General features: G+C 44.8%; 1 protein-coding gene across 2 annotated transcripts; it reads left to right on the top strand.

The window, feature by feature from the left end:
* Positions 1–4,502: 4,502 nt before the first annotated feature.
* On the top strand, positions 4,503–17,835 carry NIFK (nucleolar protein interacting with the FHA domain of MKI67). Of its 2 annotated transcripts, XM_049889065.1 has the most exons (7): positions 4,503–4,666; positions 5,819–5,947; positions 10,818–10,926; positions 13,813–14,024; positions 15,312–15,377; positions 15,500–15,580; positions 16,063–17,835. In XM_049889065.1, exons 1-7 carry the CDS (start codon positions 4,562–4,564, stop codon positions 16,255–16,257), a joined length of 897 nt encoding a protein of 298 aa, XP_049745022.1. In that variant the 5' UTR covers positions 4,503–4,561; the 3' UTR covers positions 16,258–17,835. The 2 variants fall into 2 exon arrangements, with proteins under 2 accessions (XP_049745022.1, XP_049745020.1); XM_049889063.1 differs by lacking the exon at positions 15,500–15,580 and having other exon boundaries at positions 16,063–17,832.
* The last annotated feature ends 507 nt before the right edge of the window (positions 17,836–18,342 follow it).

The raw sequence follows: 18,342 nt of genomic DNA, 5'->3' as shown, positions 1-18,342 counted from the left end.
CATGAGTTTTTACAGTAGCAGTGCCATACAATATTTGTCCTTCTGTGATTGACTTATTTCACTCAGCATAATGCCCTCCAGATTCATTCATGTTGTGAGATGCTTCACAGATTCATCATTCTTATTTATCATTGCATAGTACTCCATCGTGTGAATGTACCATGGTTTGTTTACCCATTCGTCTGTTGATGGGCATCTAGGTTGTTTCTATCTTTTTGCTATTGTGAATAATGCTGCAGACAACATGGTGTGTATATGTCTATTCTTGTGATGACTCATTTCTCTAGGATATATTCCTTGGAGTGGGATTGCTGGATCATATGGTATTTCTGTTTCTAGCTTTCTAAGGAAGCATCATATTGTTTTCCAAAATGGTTGTACCATTTTGCATTCCCACTAGCAGTGTATAAGAGTTGCAATCTCCCCACAACCTCGACAACATTTGCTATTTTCTGTTTTTTTGATTAGCACGAGTAACACCAGGGTGAGACAGTGTCTCACTGTGGTTTTGATTTGCTTTCCTCTAATGGTGCATGATCTCGAGCATTTCCTCATGTGTCTGTTAGGCATTTGAATGGTTTCTTTGGTAGAGTGTCTGCTTATTTCCTTTGGCCATTTTCTGATTGGATTTTTTGTCTTTCCTTTGTTGCAGAGGGGTTGGCTTTTCCTGGAGATTTTAGAGATTAGACTTTTGTTAGATTTGTCACAGCCAAAATCTTTCCCAGTCTGTAGATTCTCTTTTTACTCTTTCAGTAAAGTCTTTTGATGAACATATGTGTTTAATATTTAGAAGATCTCAGTTATCCAGCTTATTTTCTGGAGCTTGTGTATTGTTAGTTACGGTTTGTATTCTGTTAACACCATGTAGTAGGGCCTCTAGCATTGATCGTATTTTTACTTCTATGATCTTTATAGTTTTTGGTTTTATATTTAGATCTTTGATCCATTTTGAATTAGTTTTTGTGCATGCTGTGAGGTATGGGCCTTGTTTCATATTTTTGCAGATGGACATCCAGCTTTGCCAGCATCATTTGTTAAAAATCCTGTTTTTTCCCCATTTGATGGACTTTGGGCCCTTGTCGAAGATCAGGTGACTGTAGTTGGATAGATTTATATCTGGGCTCTCAATTCTGTTCCATTGGTCAATGTATCTGTCATTGTACCACTACCGGACTATTTTGACTACAGTAGCTGTACAGTAGGTTCTGAGGTCAGGTAGTGCGAGTCCTCCTACTTTATTCTTCTTCTTCAATAGTGTTTTACTTATCTGTATAAAGATTAGTTTTTCCATCTCTTTAAAGAAAAAACCACCCACTTGTGTTATTTTTTGTTATACCTGTACTAGGACACTAGAAAACTAAGACATTCTTGTCACATGAAAACATTTTCCCAGTTTTACTTTGATAATTTTTGAAATGCAGACATATTTAATGTGTTTATCCATTGAATGGACACGCCATGTTTATTACTCAGTCTTTTGTCATAGGCTATTTGTGTTGTTTCCAGTTTTTTCTATTATAAATAACATTGCAATGAAAGTTTTTTGTGAATCCTAGAACCAAACGAGAATGAAAACCCATCATACCAAAACCTTTGGGACACAGCAAAAGCAGTGCTCAGAGGTCATTTTAAGAAATAGGTGCATCAGACCCACCTGGGAGCTTGTTAGAAACACAGAACCTGAGGCCCTACCCCATGCCAACTGGGTCAGAGCTTGCCCCGTGGCCAAATCTGCAGGTAATTGCATGCTTTGTTAGGTCTGAGAAGCACTGTGCTAACAAACTGGCAGCAGGTGTCCCAACCTTGAGTTACTCCTATGGATGCAAAGGGAGGTCAGGAGTTCGTGGAGGTGGTGGGGAAACAGGGAGGCTATGCTGGAAGAGAAACTTCAGTTTGCTGTCTTCCCTTCCCTGCTCCCTTCCTCCTCTCTCCTCCCCCAAGCCCCATTCTGGGAAAGGAGGGGGTGTCTCACACACACAGACACGAAGGGAGGGGTCTTTAGAGAAATGGAGAGCTTGGTTTTCATTCTCTGGAATTTGGAGGATTCAGAGATCTGTTCCTGCCTTATGCACCAAACTTTGGGACCAGCCAGGGCTGCCCGGCAGCGGCACAAAGAAAGCGAAGGCTGTGTTTGGAGAGCCCTTACTGAAGGATCAGGACCAGGGTTAGCTTAGGAAGGCCTTCCCAAGAAGAGCCCCTGGAAGTACAGCAACCAGGCAGAGACCACTTCAAAAGTACATTCAGAAAGTGAAGTAAGTCAGTCACAGAATGACGAACATTGTTTGATCCCGCTTACATGAAATATCTAGGACAGGCAAACGAAAGGAGACCAAAATAGATAAGTAGTTAGCAGGGGCATTTGGGCTGGGTGGGGGGGGCGGGGGGGGGGAAGGGAACTATTGCTTAAAAGGCCCTGAGTTAAAGCTGAAGAAAAAAATTGGAAACTGATGATGGTAGCACAACATGGTGAATGTAATTAATAGCTGAATTGTACATGTACAGAGGGCAGAAAGGCAGGTGCTTTGTTGCACATGACCCGTGGCCTCCTGCTGTCACGTCAATTCTGACTCATAGCAACTCTACAGGACAAAGTAAAACTGCCCCATAGGGTTTCCAAGGAGCAGCTGGTGGATCCAAACTGCCAGCCTTTTGGTTAGAAACCTGAGCTCTTAACCACTGAGCCACCAGGCTCATTATCTATGTTATATATACTTCATCACAATTAAAAATGAAAAAGTGCCCTTGTAGGGAAAGAGCCAGCAGCCAGAAGCTCTTGGGCCACCCGACACCTGCCAGTCACATAGTCCCTTCCTGTCCCTCCCTCTGCTCTCTCCTGTTCCAGCCCTGCAGAGGACCCAACTTATACCCAGGGCACAAGAAAGAAGACACAGCCGAGAATTTCTCAGCCTCAGGCTCACCAGGTAAGGAGAATTTAACACTGGATTCTGAACACCTGGAAAATGCTTCTGTTGACTACTATCTGAGGAGTGACCAGAGGAAGGATGAGCTATCCCCAAGATTTCATGCAGGGAGAGGAGAAGCCAGCTCAGAGAAGGAGCATTCCTGAGGAAGAATGAAATTGCCCTCTGCTGCTTGGGCCCCAAAAGTCCGGCCTGTCCATGCAAACACAGTGATGAGAGAGAGTGTCCAAAAGGGCGTGCTGATCCTAGCTCAGGTTGGGATGCCTTCCCTGAGGGGGACATGGAGCTGAGCACTGAGGGTGGCTGAAGGGAAGGGGGCAAAGGGCATGGACGCCGTGCCTCCTGGCAAAGGAAGCAGCTGGCCAGCCCTGTGTGGTTCCCCCTCCCACTCTGCGACTGTCACTAGACACCCCTCCAGGGTCCCCGTACTAGTTCCAGGGCACAAAGCCCCCTATCTGGAGAATAGCTCTGGTTAGACCTGTGCTTAGCCTCCACTGCCTGATTCCTGCAACCTGTTGTCCACACTTAGAGACCAGGCCAGCGCACCTCACGCGAGCCACCGGCCGTCTGTCAGTGTTGCTGAACAGGTTTCAGCGGAGCTTCCAGGCTAAGATGGACTAGGAAGAAAGACCTGGCCATCTACTTCCGAAAATCAGCCAGTAAAAAGCCTATGGATCACACCAGGTCCTATCTGCAATGGATCATTCCCTTGGGCATTGGGTGGCCGTAAGTTGCTGACTCGATGGCAGCTAACAACGACAAATCTTAAAATATAAATTCATAATAGCCACAGCCTTGCTTTAAAACCCTCACATCGCCCTGCATTTAAAATCAAACCCAAGCTTTACGCCTGCTCACCTCGCGCATCGCACCTCCTCACGCCCACCTTCCCTCGCTCCTTGGCTCCAATCACAGCGGCGGATGCCAACCCCACTGACAGGGCGCTGTGCTCCGGTCCGCACCGCAGCTGGGGTCGCCGCGCAGATGCCCGCTGCAGGAGCCCTCCTGGCCCGCCTCTCCCCTGCAGCCTCTTACGTCTCTCCGGCACCTCCCCCTCCCCCTCCCCCACGTGTCTCTCTGTCCTACCCCCGCCCCCAAGCTCTAAGTTCCCCAAGGCAGCAACACAGGGACATGTACCAGGGGCCCAAAACCACAAATGAGTAAAAAAAAAAAAAAAGAAAGAGTAAATGAATGAAGCCATATTTCGGCAAGGACAATGATACTGTTTTGGAGTTTATTTTTAATTCCCCCATAAAATTGTACTGCCACTCGAATCCGTTGCCGTCATGTCGAGGCTGACTCATAGCGACTCTACAGGACAGAGTAGAAGTGCCCCATAGGGTTTCCAAGGAGCTCCTGGTGGATTTGAACGGCCGGCCTTTTGGTTAGCAGCCGAGCCTTGACCACCGCTCAACCGAACAAGTGACCGACCATCTGCCATTCTAGCCAGGTGGAAGGTGTGTGACGGCGCGCCAGCAGGGGGCGCGCGAGCTCTCCGCGTCCGGCCTGGGCTCCGCCCCGGCATAAGCCTCGCCTCACCCCTTCCCCCGCCCCCCGCCTCCACTTCCGCTTCGAGGGAGCTGACGGCCTCGCATTTCCGGGAGCTCCGCGTGGAGCGTCTGTGCTGGGGTGTGTTGGACATGGCGGATTTTTCCGGCCCTGCTAAGCCCCTCCTGTCGCTGAACCCGCAGGACCAGGCCAGGTTTCAGAAGCAGGTGGCGCAGGCCCGCCGGCGCGCGACCCAGGTGAGCGGCCGCCGCGGCCTGGACCGGGAGGGGTGGCGGCAGACGGGCGGCGGCGGCCTCAGCTCGCGCGGAGCCCAGCCCGAGCCTCTGTCCGGCGCGCCTGCCCTGCTCCGGCCTCCGCTCTCCCGGGGTCTCCCCAGGTGGGCGCCCGACTGACTCAGGAACTGTCTCCGGAGCCGGCCGGGCCTGGGACCCTGACGGGGAGGTCACGGGCAGGTACGGGTGACGCCGGAGGAGGAAGAGAGCGCCAGCTGGTGGGGTGGCCCTCCCGCACTGCGGCTAACTCGCGGTTAGAGCCGTCCCGCTTCCGCTTTCCCGCGAAAATGGGGTTCCCGTCCCAGACATGCCCACCACTCGGTAGGTTTCTGTGCTCGCTTGGTGATTTTGCAGTTCTTTTAAAAGACAGCTTTTTCCAAAGTCTGTTTGCTGACTGTGGCTCCTGACATCAGCTTCATATTTGCTTTGATTTTAGCGTAAAAAAAAAAAAAAAAACCGTTGCTGTCGAGTTGATTCCGACTCATAGCGGCCCTATAGGAGAGTAGAACCGCCCCATAGGTTTTCCAAGGTTGTATTCTTGACGGAAGCAGACTGCCACATCTTTCCCCCTAGAGTGGCTGGTGGGTTCCAGAGCAGCAGCCTAGTGCTTTAACCACTGAGCCAACAGGGCTCCTTCAGCGTAAAATACACGGGGCGGGAAACTAATTAAAAGCTCTTGTTAAAAAGTAGGTATGTGGTAACTGAGATGCTCAGTTTTCCTTGTGAACGTTAGCAGACTTCTAGAATCTCTTCGATTAGGTGCGAGTAAGTGGTATGCCTAAAAAATTGAAGGGGACATTTGTGCAAGTTCTCTGGGCAGGAAATTTAAAACGACGTGTTCAGAGGTTTATTTGTTTATTGGTTGATCCAGTATAGACTTTTGTAGTCCTTACAGTGTGGTGGGATATGAAACTGAGAAGAATGTTGTCTGCTTGATGATTGTTCTGGGGAGATAGACATTAAACCACTAACTCTTTAATTACAGGTGTAATAACTGGAAATACATGGTCATTCTTGGCATCTTTGTTGAACCTAAACCTGGGGGTTTTCTTGCAATGTCATTTTGTTGTTGTTAATTTGAAAGTATATATATTTACTTGATCTTTTTATCCTTAGCAAGAAAAACTTACTCCTGGAGTAGTCTATGTGGGCCACATACCTCGAGGCCTTTTTGAACCCCAGCTCAAGGCATATTTCTCCCAGTTTGGCACTGTTACAAGACTCAAATTGTCCAGAAGTAAAAAGGTAAAATTTTTAAAATTGAATTAGGTTATTTATCTTATTTTTCAAATATATGTATATAAGCCTTGATAATCATATCATCGAGTTTTATTCATATCCAAAGATATTTAATGCCAGATTGTAAAACTTTTCTAGTTGGCCCTAATAAATGGTAACATTTACTGATAGTTTACAGAGCATTGTCACATATGGGATTGTTTGCTTGGTGTTTCCAGCATTCTTGGGATTGTTGGGTAAAGGATTAATATTTTGCCATATGATAAGTATTTTCAGATCATTTCTCAAAAGGTTTATATCTGTGTACAGTGGTGGTAAATTGACTGGGATTTCACAGGGTTTCCCTTCCACTCCTCCACCATCTGTCTCCTCCCTGTTGAGAGTTGGGATTGTGAGATAGGTTTGGCATTTTAATTTTTACCAAAATCCCCCTGCAGAGAAACTGAGACTCAGAGTTGTGGACTTGTCCAGGTAGCAAGTTACACCACAGCTGATGCTAGAAATGAACCTGCTGATTCCCAGTCTGTTAGCCATGCAACTTTTAAGTGGTTTCTTATCTCCAGAATCGTATCATCGAGTTTTATTCATATCCAGAAATATTTAATGCCAGATTGTAAAACCTTTCTAGTTGGCCTTAATAACCTGTAACATTTACTGAGTACTTAACTGACATAATGTTGAGCTCCCGTGGATTATTCCATGTCTTTATACCAATCCTGTGAGAATGGTTATTTTATCATCCCAGTTTTATAGATTCAAAAACTGTGGCTCAGGGAGCTTAAATGTTACTTACCCATGTAAGCATCACAGCAGGATCCAAATGTGGGCAATTGGACTCCAGAATCCACACAATTGTTCCTAAGATTTGGTGTTATTGTTAGGTGCGGTTGAGTTGGTTCTGACTCATAGCAACCCTATGCACAACAGAACGAAACACTGCCCAGTCCTGCGCCATCCTTACAGTCGTTGTTATGCTTGAGCTCATTGTTGCAGCCACTGTGTCAATCCACTTCGTTAAGGGTCTTCCTCTTTTCCACTGATCCTGTACTCTGCCAAGCATGATGTCCTCCAGGGACTGATCCCTCCTGACAACATGTCCAAAGTATGTAAGACACAGTCTCGCCATCCTTGCCTCTAAGGAGCATTTTGGCTGCTCTTCTTCCAAGACAGATTTGTTCGTTCTTTTGGCAGTCCATTCAATATCTTCACCAACACCACAATTCAAAGGCATCAACTCTTCTTCAGTCTTCCTTATTCATTGTCCAGCTTTCCCATGCATATGACGTGACTGAAAATAGCATGGCTTGGGTCAGGCGCACCTTAGTCTTCAGGGTGACGTCGTTGCTCTTCAACACTCTGAAGAGGTCCCTTGCGGCAGATTTACCCAACCCAATCTGTCTTTTGATTTCTTGACTGCTGCTACCATGGCTGTTAATTGTGATTCCAAGTAAAATGAAGTCCTTAACAACTTCAGTCTTTTCTCCGTTTATCATGATGTTGCTCATCGGTCCAGTTGTGAGGATTTTTGTTTTCTTTATGTTGAGGTGCAATCCATACTGAAAGGTATGGTTTTTGATCTTCATTAGTAAGTGCTTCAAGTTCTCTCCACTTTCAGCAAGCAAGGTTGTGTCATCTGCATAACACAGGTTGTTAATGAGTCTTCTTCCAGTCCTGATGCCCCGTTCTTCATACAGTCCAGCTTCTGGTATTATTTGTTCAGCATACAGATTGAATAGATGTGGTGAAAGAATACAACCGTGAGGCACACCTTTCCTGATTTTAACCAATCAGTATCCCCTTGTTCTGTCTGAACAACTGCCTCTTGATCTATGTAAGGTTCCTCATGAGCACAATTAAGTGTTCTGGAATTCCCATTCTTTGCAGTGTTATCCGTAGTTTGTTATGATCCACACAGTTGAATGCCTTTGCATAGTCAATAAGACACAGGTAAACATCTTTCTGGTATTTTCTGCTTTCAGCCAGGATCCATCTGACATCAACAATGATATCCTGGTTCCACATCCTCTTCTGAAACGGCCTGAATTTCTGGCAGTTTCCTGTCGATATACTGCTGCAGCCGTTTTTGAATGATCTTCAGCAAAATTTTGCTTGCATGTGATATTAATGATACTGTTCTATCATTTCCACATTTGGTTGGATCACCTTTCTTGGGAATGGGCATTAATATGCATCTCTTCCAGTCAGTTGGCCAGGAAGCTGTCTTCCATATTTCTTGGCATAGATGAGTGAGCACCTCCAGCGATGCATGTGTTTGTTGAAACATCTCAGTTGATAGTTCATCAATTCCTGGAGCCTTGTTTTTCACCAATGCCCTCAGAAAGCTTGGACTTCTTCCTTCAGTACCATTGGTTCCTGATCATATGCCACCTCTTGAAGTGGTTGAACATCAACTAATTCTTTTTGGTATAATGACTCTGTGTATTCCTTCCATCTTCTTTTGATGCTTCCTGCGTTGTTTAATATATTCCCCTATGGAATCGTTCAGGATTGCAACTCAAGGCTTGAATTTTTCTTTAGTTCTTTCAGCTTGAGAAATACCGAGCATGTTCCTCCCTTTTGGTTTTCCATCTCCAGTTCTCTGCACATGTCATTATAATACTTTACTTTGTCTTCTCGAGAGGCCCTTTGAAATCTTCTGTTCAGTTCTTTTATTTCATCAGTTCTTCCTTTTGCTTTAGCTGCTCGACGCTCAAGAGCAATTTTCAGAGTCTCCTCTGACATCCATCTTGGTCTTTTCTTTCTTTCCTGTCTTTTCAGTGACCTCTTGCTTTCTTCATGGATGATGTCCTTGATGTCATTCCACAACTCGTCTGGTCTTTGGTCACTAGTGTTCAATGCATCAAATCTGTTCTTCAGATGGTCTCTAAATTCAGGTGGGGTATACTCAAGGTCATATTTTGGCTCTCGTGGAGTTGCTCAGATTTTTTTCAGTTTCAGCTTGAACTTGCATATGAGCAATTCATGGTTTGTTCCACAGTCGGCCCCTGGCCTTGTCCTGACTGATGACATTGAGCTTTTCCATCGCCTCTTTCCACAGATGTAGTCAATTTGATTTTTGTGTGTTCCACCTGGCAAGGTCCATGTATATAGTCACCGTTTATGTTGATGAAAGAAGGTATTTGCAGTGAAGAAGTCGTTGGTCTTGCAAAATTCTGTCATTCGATCTCCGGCATTGTTTTTATCACCAAGGCCATATTTTCCAACTGCTGATCCTTCTTCTTTGTTTCCAACTTTCACATTCTGAACGCCAGTAATTATCAATGCATCTTGATTGCATGTTTGATCAATTTCAGACTGCAGCAGCTGATACAAATCTTCTATTTCTTCACTTTGGCCTTAGTAGTTGGTGCGTAAATTTGAATAATAGTCATATTAACTGGTCTTCCTCGTAGGCGTATGGATGTTATCCTATCATTGACAGCATTGTACTTCAGGATAGATCTTGAAACGTTCTTTTTGACGATGGATGCAACACCATTCCTCTTCGAATTGTCATTCCCAGCGTAGTAGACTACATGAGTGTCCGATTCACAATGGCCAGTACCAGTCCATTTCAGCTCACTAATGCCTAGAATATCGATGTTTATGTGTTCCATTTCATTTTTGACGATTTCCAATTTTCCTAGATCATACTTCGTACATTCCAGGTTTTGATAATTAATGGATGTTTGCAGCTGTTTCTTCTCATTTTGAGTGTCATGCCACGTCAGCAAATGAAGGTCCCGAAGGCTTTACTCCATCCACGTCGTTAAGGTCGACTCTACTTTGAGGAGGCAGCTCTCACCCAGTCATCTTTTGAGTGCCTTCCAACCTGGGGTGCTCATCTTCCAACACTACGTCAGACAGTGTTCCACTGCTATTCATAAGGTTTTCACTGGCTAATGCTTTTCAGAAGTAGACCGCCAGATCCTTCTTCCTAGTCTGTCTTAGTCTGGAAGCTCAGCTGAAACCTGTCCTCCATGGGTGACCCTGCTGGTGTCTGAATACCAGTGGCATAGCTTCCAGCATCACAGCAACATGCAAGCCCCCACAGTATGACAAACTGACAGACACGTGGGGGTGTTACTAAGATAGGTGAGAGAATTCACTTTACAGTTTGGGGCTGAGGTCAGAGCCCAGACGTGCAGTTCACAGAGTCTGCAGATCCCTTGCTGCCACCTGGGAAGGTGGCTGTCACTGACACAGGTGAAAGTGTGCACAGGATGTTTTATTGTTTAGCTGGGAGATACTGAGGAGTTAGTTTCTTCTCAGTTCTTACCTATTAAATGGGAATTATGTAGCCTGCATTTTATTGTGAAGCATCAGACCATCCCCTGGGTATTAGGAATATATGAATAAGAAGACCATCAATGAAATGGATAGTGAGTAAAGGACTGGGGAGCCCTACCAATTTCCTTTATTTAGTGAGGTGTTGAATAAATCTCAGCCACAGTCATCGTGTATTTATCATTAAAAAACCAAATCCACTGCCGTCGAGTCGATTCCGACTCATAGCGATCCTATAGGATGGAGTAGAACTGCCCCATAGAGTTTCAAAGGAGCGCCTGGCGGATTTGAACTGCCGACCTTTTGGTTAGCAGCCGTAGCACTTAACCACTACGCCACCAGGGTTTCCGTATTTATCATACATAACCAAAATTTTAGGAGTACTTAGAAATCAACTGTATGTTCAGACTGGGATCTTTTTTATTCTTGTAGCTAACTCCAGACCCTGTGAGTTGATGTTAAAATTAAAAGTGTCCTAATGTTATTTGATAATTGGGCAAATGTATGTTATTTAAATGAGTAGCTAAAAATTAGTTTAATAATGCATTAAAATTGATTCGGCCTACATGTTGTGAATTTTCCATTACAGACTGGAAATAGCAAAGGCTATGCCTTTGTGGAGTTTGAGTCTGACGATGTTGCCAAGATAGTTGCTGAAACAATGAACAACTACCTTTTTGGTGAAAGACTCTTGAAGTGTAAGTGCTCTTCTCTTAAGATTGAGTAAGACTGAGTGGTGCTCCTGCTGATGAGTGCCTGGTGCTGCTTGATACCTCACTTCCTCTCTGGGTGAGTCTCTTAAGGAGTGGTGCAAGAATTAAGTGCATTTTCCAGACAGATTCTGATTAGAATTTTAAAATCTTTAGAGTTAAGAACTCTTAAGCGAAGTTGGAGTCAGGACAAGTTAGTTTGGAGGCACATAGGAAGAGCAGTTACCCATTCTTAATGGAATATGGAAGGCTTCCCTGAGTAAGTATCATTTAAGTTGAAACCTGAAGATTGAACCAGGTGAAGGGGGTTGAGCCTGGCTGAGGGGACAGCAAGGACAAAACCTGAGGTGACTGATAGTATTTGCCTGGGAGGGAGAGTGAGAGGAAATAGCAAGAGATGAGTCAAAAAAAGTACACTAGACGTGGGGGAGTTTAGAGTTGATCCTGGGTTCTAGATGGGATGACACTTCGCAGCCAGCCTCGGTGCGAGTGGCTGTGGCTCTTGGCGCTAGAAGAGAATCCCTAAGCAGAGGAAGAGGAGGGACAGCAGATGAGAGCCTTGTTGTTGGTTGCTGTTGGCTTGATTCTGACTCATGGCGACCCCGCGTGTGCTCCAGAGGGGTTTGTTCATGCGTTGGTTTTCTTATTTCTTTTAAGTCTTTCATTCATGTTTTCACTTAGCTCTTTGTGTTTAACATTGTTGTATTCTTCCGTTCTTTTCATTATTTGGTCTTCCACAGATGTGATTTTATTTCTTTTGTCACGTTCATTTGGATGGGTCATCGTTTCATCTTTGTGTGTCTCGTGATTTTTTTGTTGGGGCGTTGGAATTTTGAGGGTGTTAACTTTCTCAGTTCTCTCCAGTATTTAGTGTTTTTGCTTGTACTGCTTTCTGCAGAAACCTCTTTGGTGGGTAGAGCCTTCCGCCTTTGCTTACTGCTTCCTCTCCCTCTCTGTGATAGCTTCTTCTTCCTCCCCGATGTAATCAGGATTTGACTATTCTAGAGTTCAGTTTTTTACTTCAGTGTCTCCTAAACACACAAGAGAGCACGCTGTGATCAGTCTGTCCACCAGAGGGCGCAGTCTCATCTCTTCCCTCCCCTCACCCTCCACTCTGGTTATTCCTCCCACTCCTGCTCTGTTTCTGCAACCACGTTCTCAGTCAGAAAGCTCACACCCAGCCAGCCCCCTGCGGGACTGGGTGTTGCCTTCTGGTTTTGCCCAAGACTTCCTTCCTTGCTCTGTTGAGGCTGCTTATATCTGCGCTGGCCTTTAGGGGAAGCACAGGCAGACTTTCTTATCAGGAGGAGAAAGGGCTGTCAGTCCCCAGAAGGACCTCTGAGACATCTGCCTTAGTGGTTTCAGAGCTTCAGTGCCCTGTGGTAGTTGGGGGAGCAGTCTCCACTGCGGGGACCTTCTGTGGGAGTTCGTATCAGTCCAGCAGCAAACAGTTACCAGGTGGGAAAGTGGTTGTCATGCTCCAAACAGACCCCGGGGAGGCCTGCCTTGTCGCTGTCGGAGCCCACCGCCCCCACCACAGTGTGTTAGCGGTGGGTGTGGCATCCACTGAAGACGCCTGCTCCGTAGCATAGCAGCCTCAGCCAGTAGTCCTTAGCGCGGACAGGAGTGGGGACAGACAGACCCAGACTGACCCCCAGGGATGTCTGCCCTGTAGGGTTCAGAGTCCTGAGCTATGGGGTATACCAGGAGGCAGGTGGAGTGCTGACTATGGGAGCGGATCCCGCTGGAGGGAGCCTCTGTAACACTTCACAGGGGTCGCGTAGCTGACAGTGTCTGGGTTGGGAGGTGCTGGCCTGCTCCAGACAGACCCCTGGGGAGTTCTGCCTTGTTCGTTTTAGAGCAGAAGCATGGGGTCTTGTCCCTTTGCACAGGTAGGGGGTGTGGTGGTTAGTTTGCTGGGGCTGCTTCCACAGTTCATAGCATCCTTCATGGCTGGGGGAGGGGCAGGGATGGGGGGAGAAGCAGTTTTCCTACCTCAGTTCATTGATCCGTTGATTCTTGCCTGTCTGCGGTTCTCTGCTGCTTTCCTCTGCTCCCTGATTCAGAGTCCCTTGAGGCCAAGCACCTTTTCCTTTTTGTGTTTCTTGTATTTGTGAGGAGGAGTCGGAACAATGATCTTTTTAAGCTGCCAACTTCTCCAGATCTCCATGGTTGTTTTCAGGGCTGTGACCTTTTGGAAGCATATCGCCAGGCCCGTCTTCCCAGGTATCTCTGGGTAGCTTTGAACTGCCAACATTTCAGCTAGTAATCACAACCTTACCATTCGCACCGCCCAGGGACTCCTAGATTAGAAGCTAGGCAGAAAGAAGCAAGAGGAGCCACTGACTTGGCATTTTCAAAGGGTATCAAGAGCATCTTCATCCTAATCCTAGTGTCTCAAGAGGCAGAATGTACCTGGGGCAGAGCGTGACCACTCCAGGTGCCCACACTTACCTGTGTCTTGCCTGAGCAGCTGACAAGGCTGCCAAAGCAGCACCCCTGTCCTCGCTCCCCTTGCCATAAGAGAGAATCTGAACAGCCTGGCTGAGGCCGAGGTACAGCCACACATTAAAACGTGGCTCCAGCCAGGAGGAGATGGGCCAGGTGGGCAGCCTCCAGGGTTCTGTCACGTGTGTGAGGTAAGTGCTGTGTGGTGGCCGTCTTCTGAAAAATAGCAAAAATGTTCTGAACTCAGATTTTGTTGTTTCTGCTGTAAGACCTTCACTCCCTTGGGGTGGAAGTGACTCATTTCTTGTGGTAATAAGAGATTAGCCACATTATCCTGGTTATGGTCTGTGGAAATTTGCATTGAAGTTAGCATTCAAATCCTCTCCTTCCCACTTGGTTGAAAACTTTTTTTTTTTTTAAATATAGGTGATTTTATGCCACCTGAAAAGGTACATGAAAAAGTGTTCAAAGACTGGGATGTTCCATTTTCAAAGCCATCATATCCAGCAGTAAAACGGTACAATAAGAAACGGTCACTTACTCAGAAGCTACGGATGGAGAAGCGATTTAAAAACAAAGAAAAATTACTCAGGAAAAAGTTAGCTAAAAAAGGAATAGTGTATAATTTTCCATCATTGGTAAATACTCTTTCACGAAATGCCTTGGGTGTTTGTGGGAGGGATATTATTACCTCACTAGTTGTGACACGGGCTTCCTGTGAGTTGTAATTAACTCAGCAACAAACAACACCAGCCGTAAAATATGTATCTATGTGTTCCTTCGCAATTAAACAAAGCATCTAGCCTTATCACATACTAGGATTTGACAGAATTTGTGAAATGGTTTACATTGTAGGTTCTTCCTGAAAGCTTATCAGAGCAGATCTTATTATCTCCATTATGCAGAAGAGGAAACTCCTTAGAGATGACCTGATTTGCAGAACTTTCATGATCTGATTTTGAGTTGTTGAAATTAAGCCACTATTTGACCAGAATCCATAATGCTTTTGGGTTACTGTTTAAAGGCATTGCCAGAATTAATGAAAGTGGTTTACTAAATGCTGTGTGTAAATATCAAGACTGTAAATTGGCAATCCCTTTTGAGCTACAATAATTTACGTGACATTTTCCTATTTCATTTCATAGTCTCTTGAACTGAAAATATTGTTAAAATATGTTATCAGAATTAACCAGTAAGCATCAGTTCTGTGAATGAAATGAGTAGAGTGAAGTGGAGTAAGCCTTTTTACATGGAGATGAGTTAGCATGGATTTTCATCCAGTTCTGATTTCCTTGCTTGTTGAATAGAGAGAGCTTGTTGAATCTTTCCTCTGTCACAGGAAGGAGTGCTTACCAGCACTTACAAGAAGAAATTCTTACTACAAAACAAGAACGAGGGTCATTAGGATATGGCTGCAAGACTGACTGACCCTTGTTTGGCCCAGCCTCTGCTGTTAATTCTTTGTCCAGATCCCGAACCTGGTCTTTAACAGTAACTGGAACATTGTGTCACAGGCCTTGGGCCCTGATTACTCTCGCGAATTGTTTAGAAGCCGTGACAGTGAAGCTTGAAAACAAGCATCCGAGGACTGCTTTTCCTGTAGCCTTTGTGGAAAGGCAGGCCTGCTTCATTGCCACAGTCCTGAACTTAGGCAGGGCAGGCCCTCTCTGGGGCCTGCCTTTGCACGTTCTCCCAGCTTCACTTTCCTGATTCAGGGTTCCATACGGTAAGCTCCAGATTTCCGTCTTCTCCTCAGCCTCTGCAGGGATTCCTCAGTTGGTCCCTTCTTGTTTTGCCTGTTACTTCAGACCATTCACTGTATCTTTGGGAAGCTTTACCGATAATATGCATGAGACAATAACAGTAAGTAAAAAAAAATGAAGATGTGAGACTAGAGATTTATAATTTTTTTATGTTTATTTAAGATTTTACCAAAGAAGAAAAAAGGAAATGTTTCAAACACAGATCTTCAGAGCTCTACGAATAGCCAGGTAAAATTATATTTATCATATTACATGCTAGATATTAGAGATAGATAGATAGTAAAATATATTTAAGACTACTATAGCTGATAAGTGTGCACATTTGTGGTGCCTTTTAAAATTTATTTAAGATTTTACATGTGATGATGGAAAAAAAAAAAGTTTCAGGCACTCTTAGTACTCCTGAGAAGACTGTATACTCTGATAAAATTGTCTTGATTACTCTCGGCACCAGGTATAGAAATAATTTGAATGATAAAAAGCAGTTTCAGAACTATTACCACTTTGTTAAAATTTCAAATGTAATCTTGTAACAGTTTTGGTAAATCCTTGCTGGTGATTTATTGAATATAGAGAGCTTAACAAAGGTTATCGTGAGTTTGTTGTCATTTTACCTTTTTAGCAGAGGGAAATGAGACTTCCCATTATTTTTATAAATGTAGGATTAGGATATTCTACCCAAAACCCTATAATGGAACATACTCATATTTCAATGGATTAAGAATTTCCGTACAAAGTCTGATATGCATCCGTGCTCTTTGTTAGTGTGATTGCATCACCAAAAGACAGACTTGGGCCTGAAAGAACTCAGAGAACTTGTGAGAGCAGAGGGGAGGTGATACTTCCAGATGGTCCTTCCTGGAGTCCCCCCACATTGACGTGCTGTATGTAATCTTTTACTTGTTGAATCCAGGGCTCCACACCAGTTTGTACACCAACATTTTTGGAGAGGCGAAAATGTGAAGTGGCTGAAATGAATGATGATGAGGAAGATAAAGAAATCATTTTCAAACAGCCTGTGGCTGGTGTAAAAGAAGAAGCACAAGAAACTCAAACATCTACCCGTTCAGGGAAAAAAAGACAACGACGACGAAAAAGCAAACAGTGATTCTGGACGTATTTTGTTATTTACTCAGTGCAGTGATATGCAGACATTGGCCCAATTTTTGGAAGAAAAACATTTGTTCGAATAAAAGCAGTTGGTAGTTGTGGCTTGGCTACCGTTGCTGAGATACAGGGAGCTTTCAGTGACCTGCTCACGCTGCTTCTTTGCCTAGTCTCCTCTTGTTTGTGTTGCGTATTTCATAGTTGTCCTTAGTTGCTGTTCAAACAGTAACCAGTAGATAACTTCCTACAATTATTTGTATGCGAGTGAAACAAGTAGGTTTTTGCCTTCTCAACTATTTTATAAGTTTATGATGCCTTGAAATGTATTAAAGCCAAAACCAAACTCGTTGCATACAAGTCTATTCCGACTCGTAGCGACCCTGTATGTACTAAAACCCATTGCCGCCGAGTCGACCCCGACTCATAGCGACCCTGTATGTACTAAAACCCATTGCCGCCGAGTCGACCCCGACTCATAGCGACCCTGTATGTATTAAAACCCATTGCCTCCTAGTCGACCCCGACTCATAGCGACCCTGTATGTATTAAAACCCATTGCCGCCGAGTCGACCCCGACTCATAGCGACCCTGTATGTGTTAAAACCCGTTGCCGCCGAGTCGACCCCGACTCATAGCGACCCTGTATGTATTAAAACCCGTTGCCGCCGAGTCGACCCCGACTCATAGTGACCCTGTTAGCTACCCTGGATTCATAAGAACATCCATTGCTACTGAGGATTTTTTCAGCCAATAATTGGTAAATCTTTAATGTGATAAAACATTGGACTAGATGTTCTGATACAAAATACAAGCAATTAAGTTAATGCAGATACCAGAGTATGTCCCTAGAACGATACCTGACAGGAAATGTTGGTGTGTCTGTGTTGAGAGGATGGGCAGCAGAACTGCCCCCCTCTCTGAGCCGGCTCTGAACTCTGTGGTCTGAGTGTGCCTTTGGTTGTCCCTTAGGGGAGCAGGAGATGAGCACATCCAGACACAGACGTAATTCTCACTTGTATCCCCACACCGTATCTTCTACAAACAAGATATCCCTCCAGCGACTAGTCTTCCCTGATGATACGTTGAGAGCAAGTTGAACAGTGTTCTGTTGTAATCCATAAGGTTTTCACTGGTTAATTCTTAGAAGTACATTGCCAGGTTTTTATTCATAGTCTGTCTGCGTCTAAAACCTGCCTACCGTAGGTGACCCTGCTTGTAGTTGAAATACTGGTGGTAGAGCTTCCAGCATCGTAACAGCACACAACGCACCACAGTACAAGTAGACCAGCTGGTGGAATTCAGATAGGTCATGGTGGTGCACTGGTTAAGTGCTCAGCTGCTAACCAAAAGGTCAGCAGTTCAACCCCACCAGCCACTTGGTGGGAGGAAAATGTGGCACTCTGCTTCCCTAAAGGTTTACAGTCTTGGAAACACTATGGGGCAGCTCTATTCTGTCCTGTGGGGTTGCTGTGAGTTGGAATCGGTGGCAATGAGTTTTTTGAGCTAAGAATGATTTTCGTATATTTAAATGGTTAGGAAAGGAAGAATATTTTGTGGTGAAAATTAAAATTTTCATGTCCTTAGATAAAGATTTCTCAGCCACACTTATTTGCATATTATCCGTGGCAGCTTTTGCACTACGGGAGTTTGGGTGTGACTGAGCGTATATGTGCTGTCATCGCTTAGCACTGCTGCCTGGTGCACTACAAGCTGCAGTGACAGTTACACCTTGGAATGTTTTCGGCACCACGGTACTGTGAGTTGTTTTTTTCCTTACCGCTGCATACCTGTCCTGTCAAAACAAGAAACGTGGGACTTCAGATGTCATGCATTTAAGACACAGTGGAGCGTGGATTATGTTGTTACCAAAATGTGGTGGCAAAGCATTGTGTTTATTTTCCAGCACTCTAGCTGTGCTAAAAGAATACAAACTGTGTTAACTACACATCTTGTAGTTAACACATTTTGTCTAAGCACTTATTACAATATCTCTAGCTCACAGGAAACCAGCAGAAAATTTAAAATGGAATATCATTACAGAATTTCTTCACAAAAACAAAAATGAGGCTGCAACCAAAGTATATTT

Source organism: Elephas maximus, chromosome 6 (genome assembly GCF_024166365.1).
Source record: "Elephas maximus indicus isolate mEleMax1 chromosome 6, mEleMax1 primary haplotype, whole genome shotgun sequence".
Taxonomy (NCBI): domain Eukaryota; kingdom Metazoa; phylum Chordata; class Mammalia; order Proboscidea; family Elephantidae; genus Elephas; species Elephas maximus.
The sequence above is the reverse complement of the archived record's forward strand: the minus strand, read 5'-3'. Positions and strand labels throughout refer to the sequence as shown.

Coding starts and splice junctions, on each gene's coding strand:
- NIFK (XM_049889065.1), top strand. CDS start 4,562: ATGGCGGATTTTTCCGGCCCTGCTAAGCCCCTCCTGTCGCTGAACCCG. Junction 15,378..15,499: donor AGAGCTCTACGAATAGCCAG/GTAAAATTATAT, acceptor AATTTATTTAAG/ATTTTACATGTGATGATGGA. Junction 15,581..16,062: donor CTGTATACTCTGATAAAATT/GTCTTGATTACT, acceptor TGTTGAATCCAG/GGCTCCACACCAGTTTGTAC.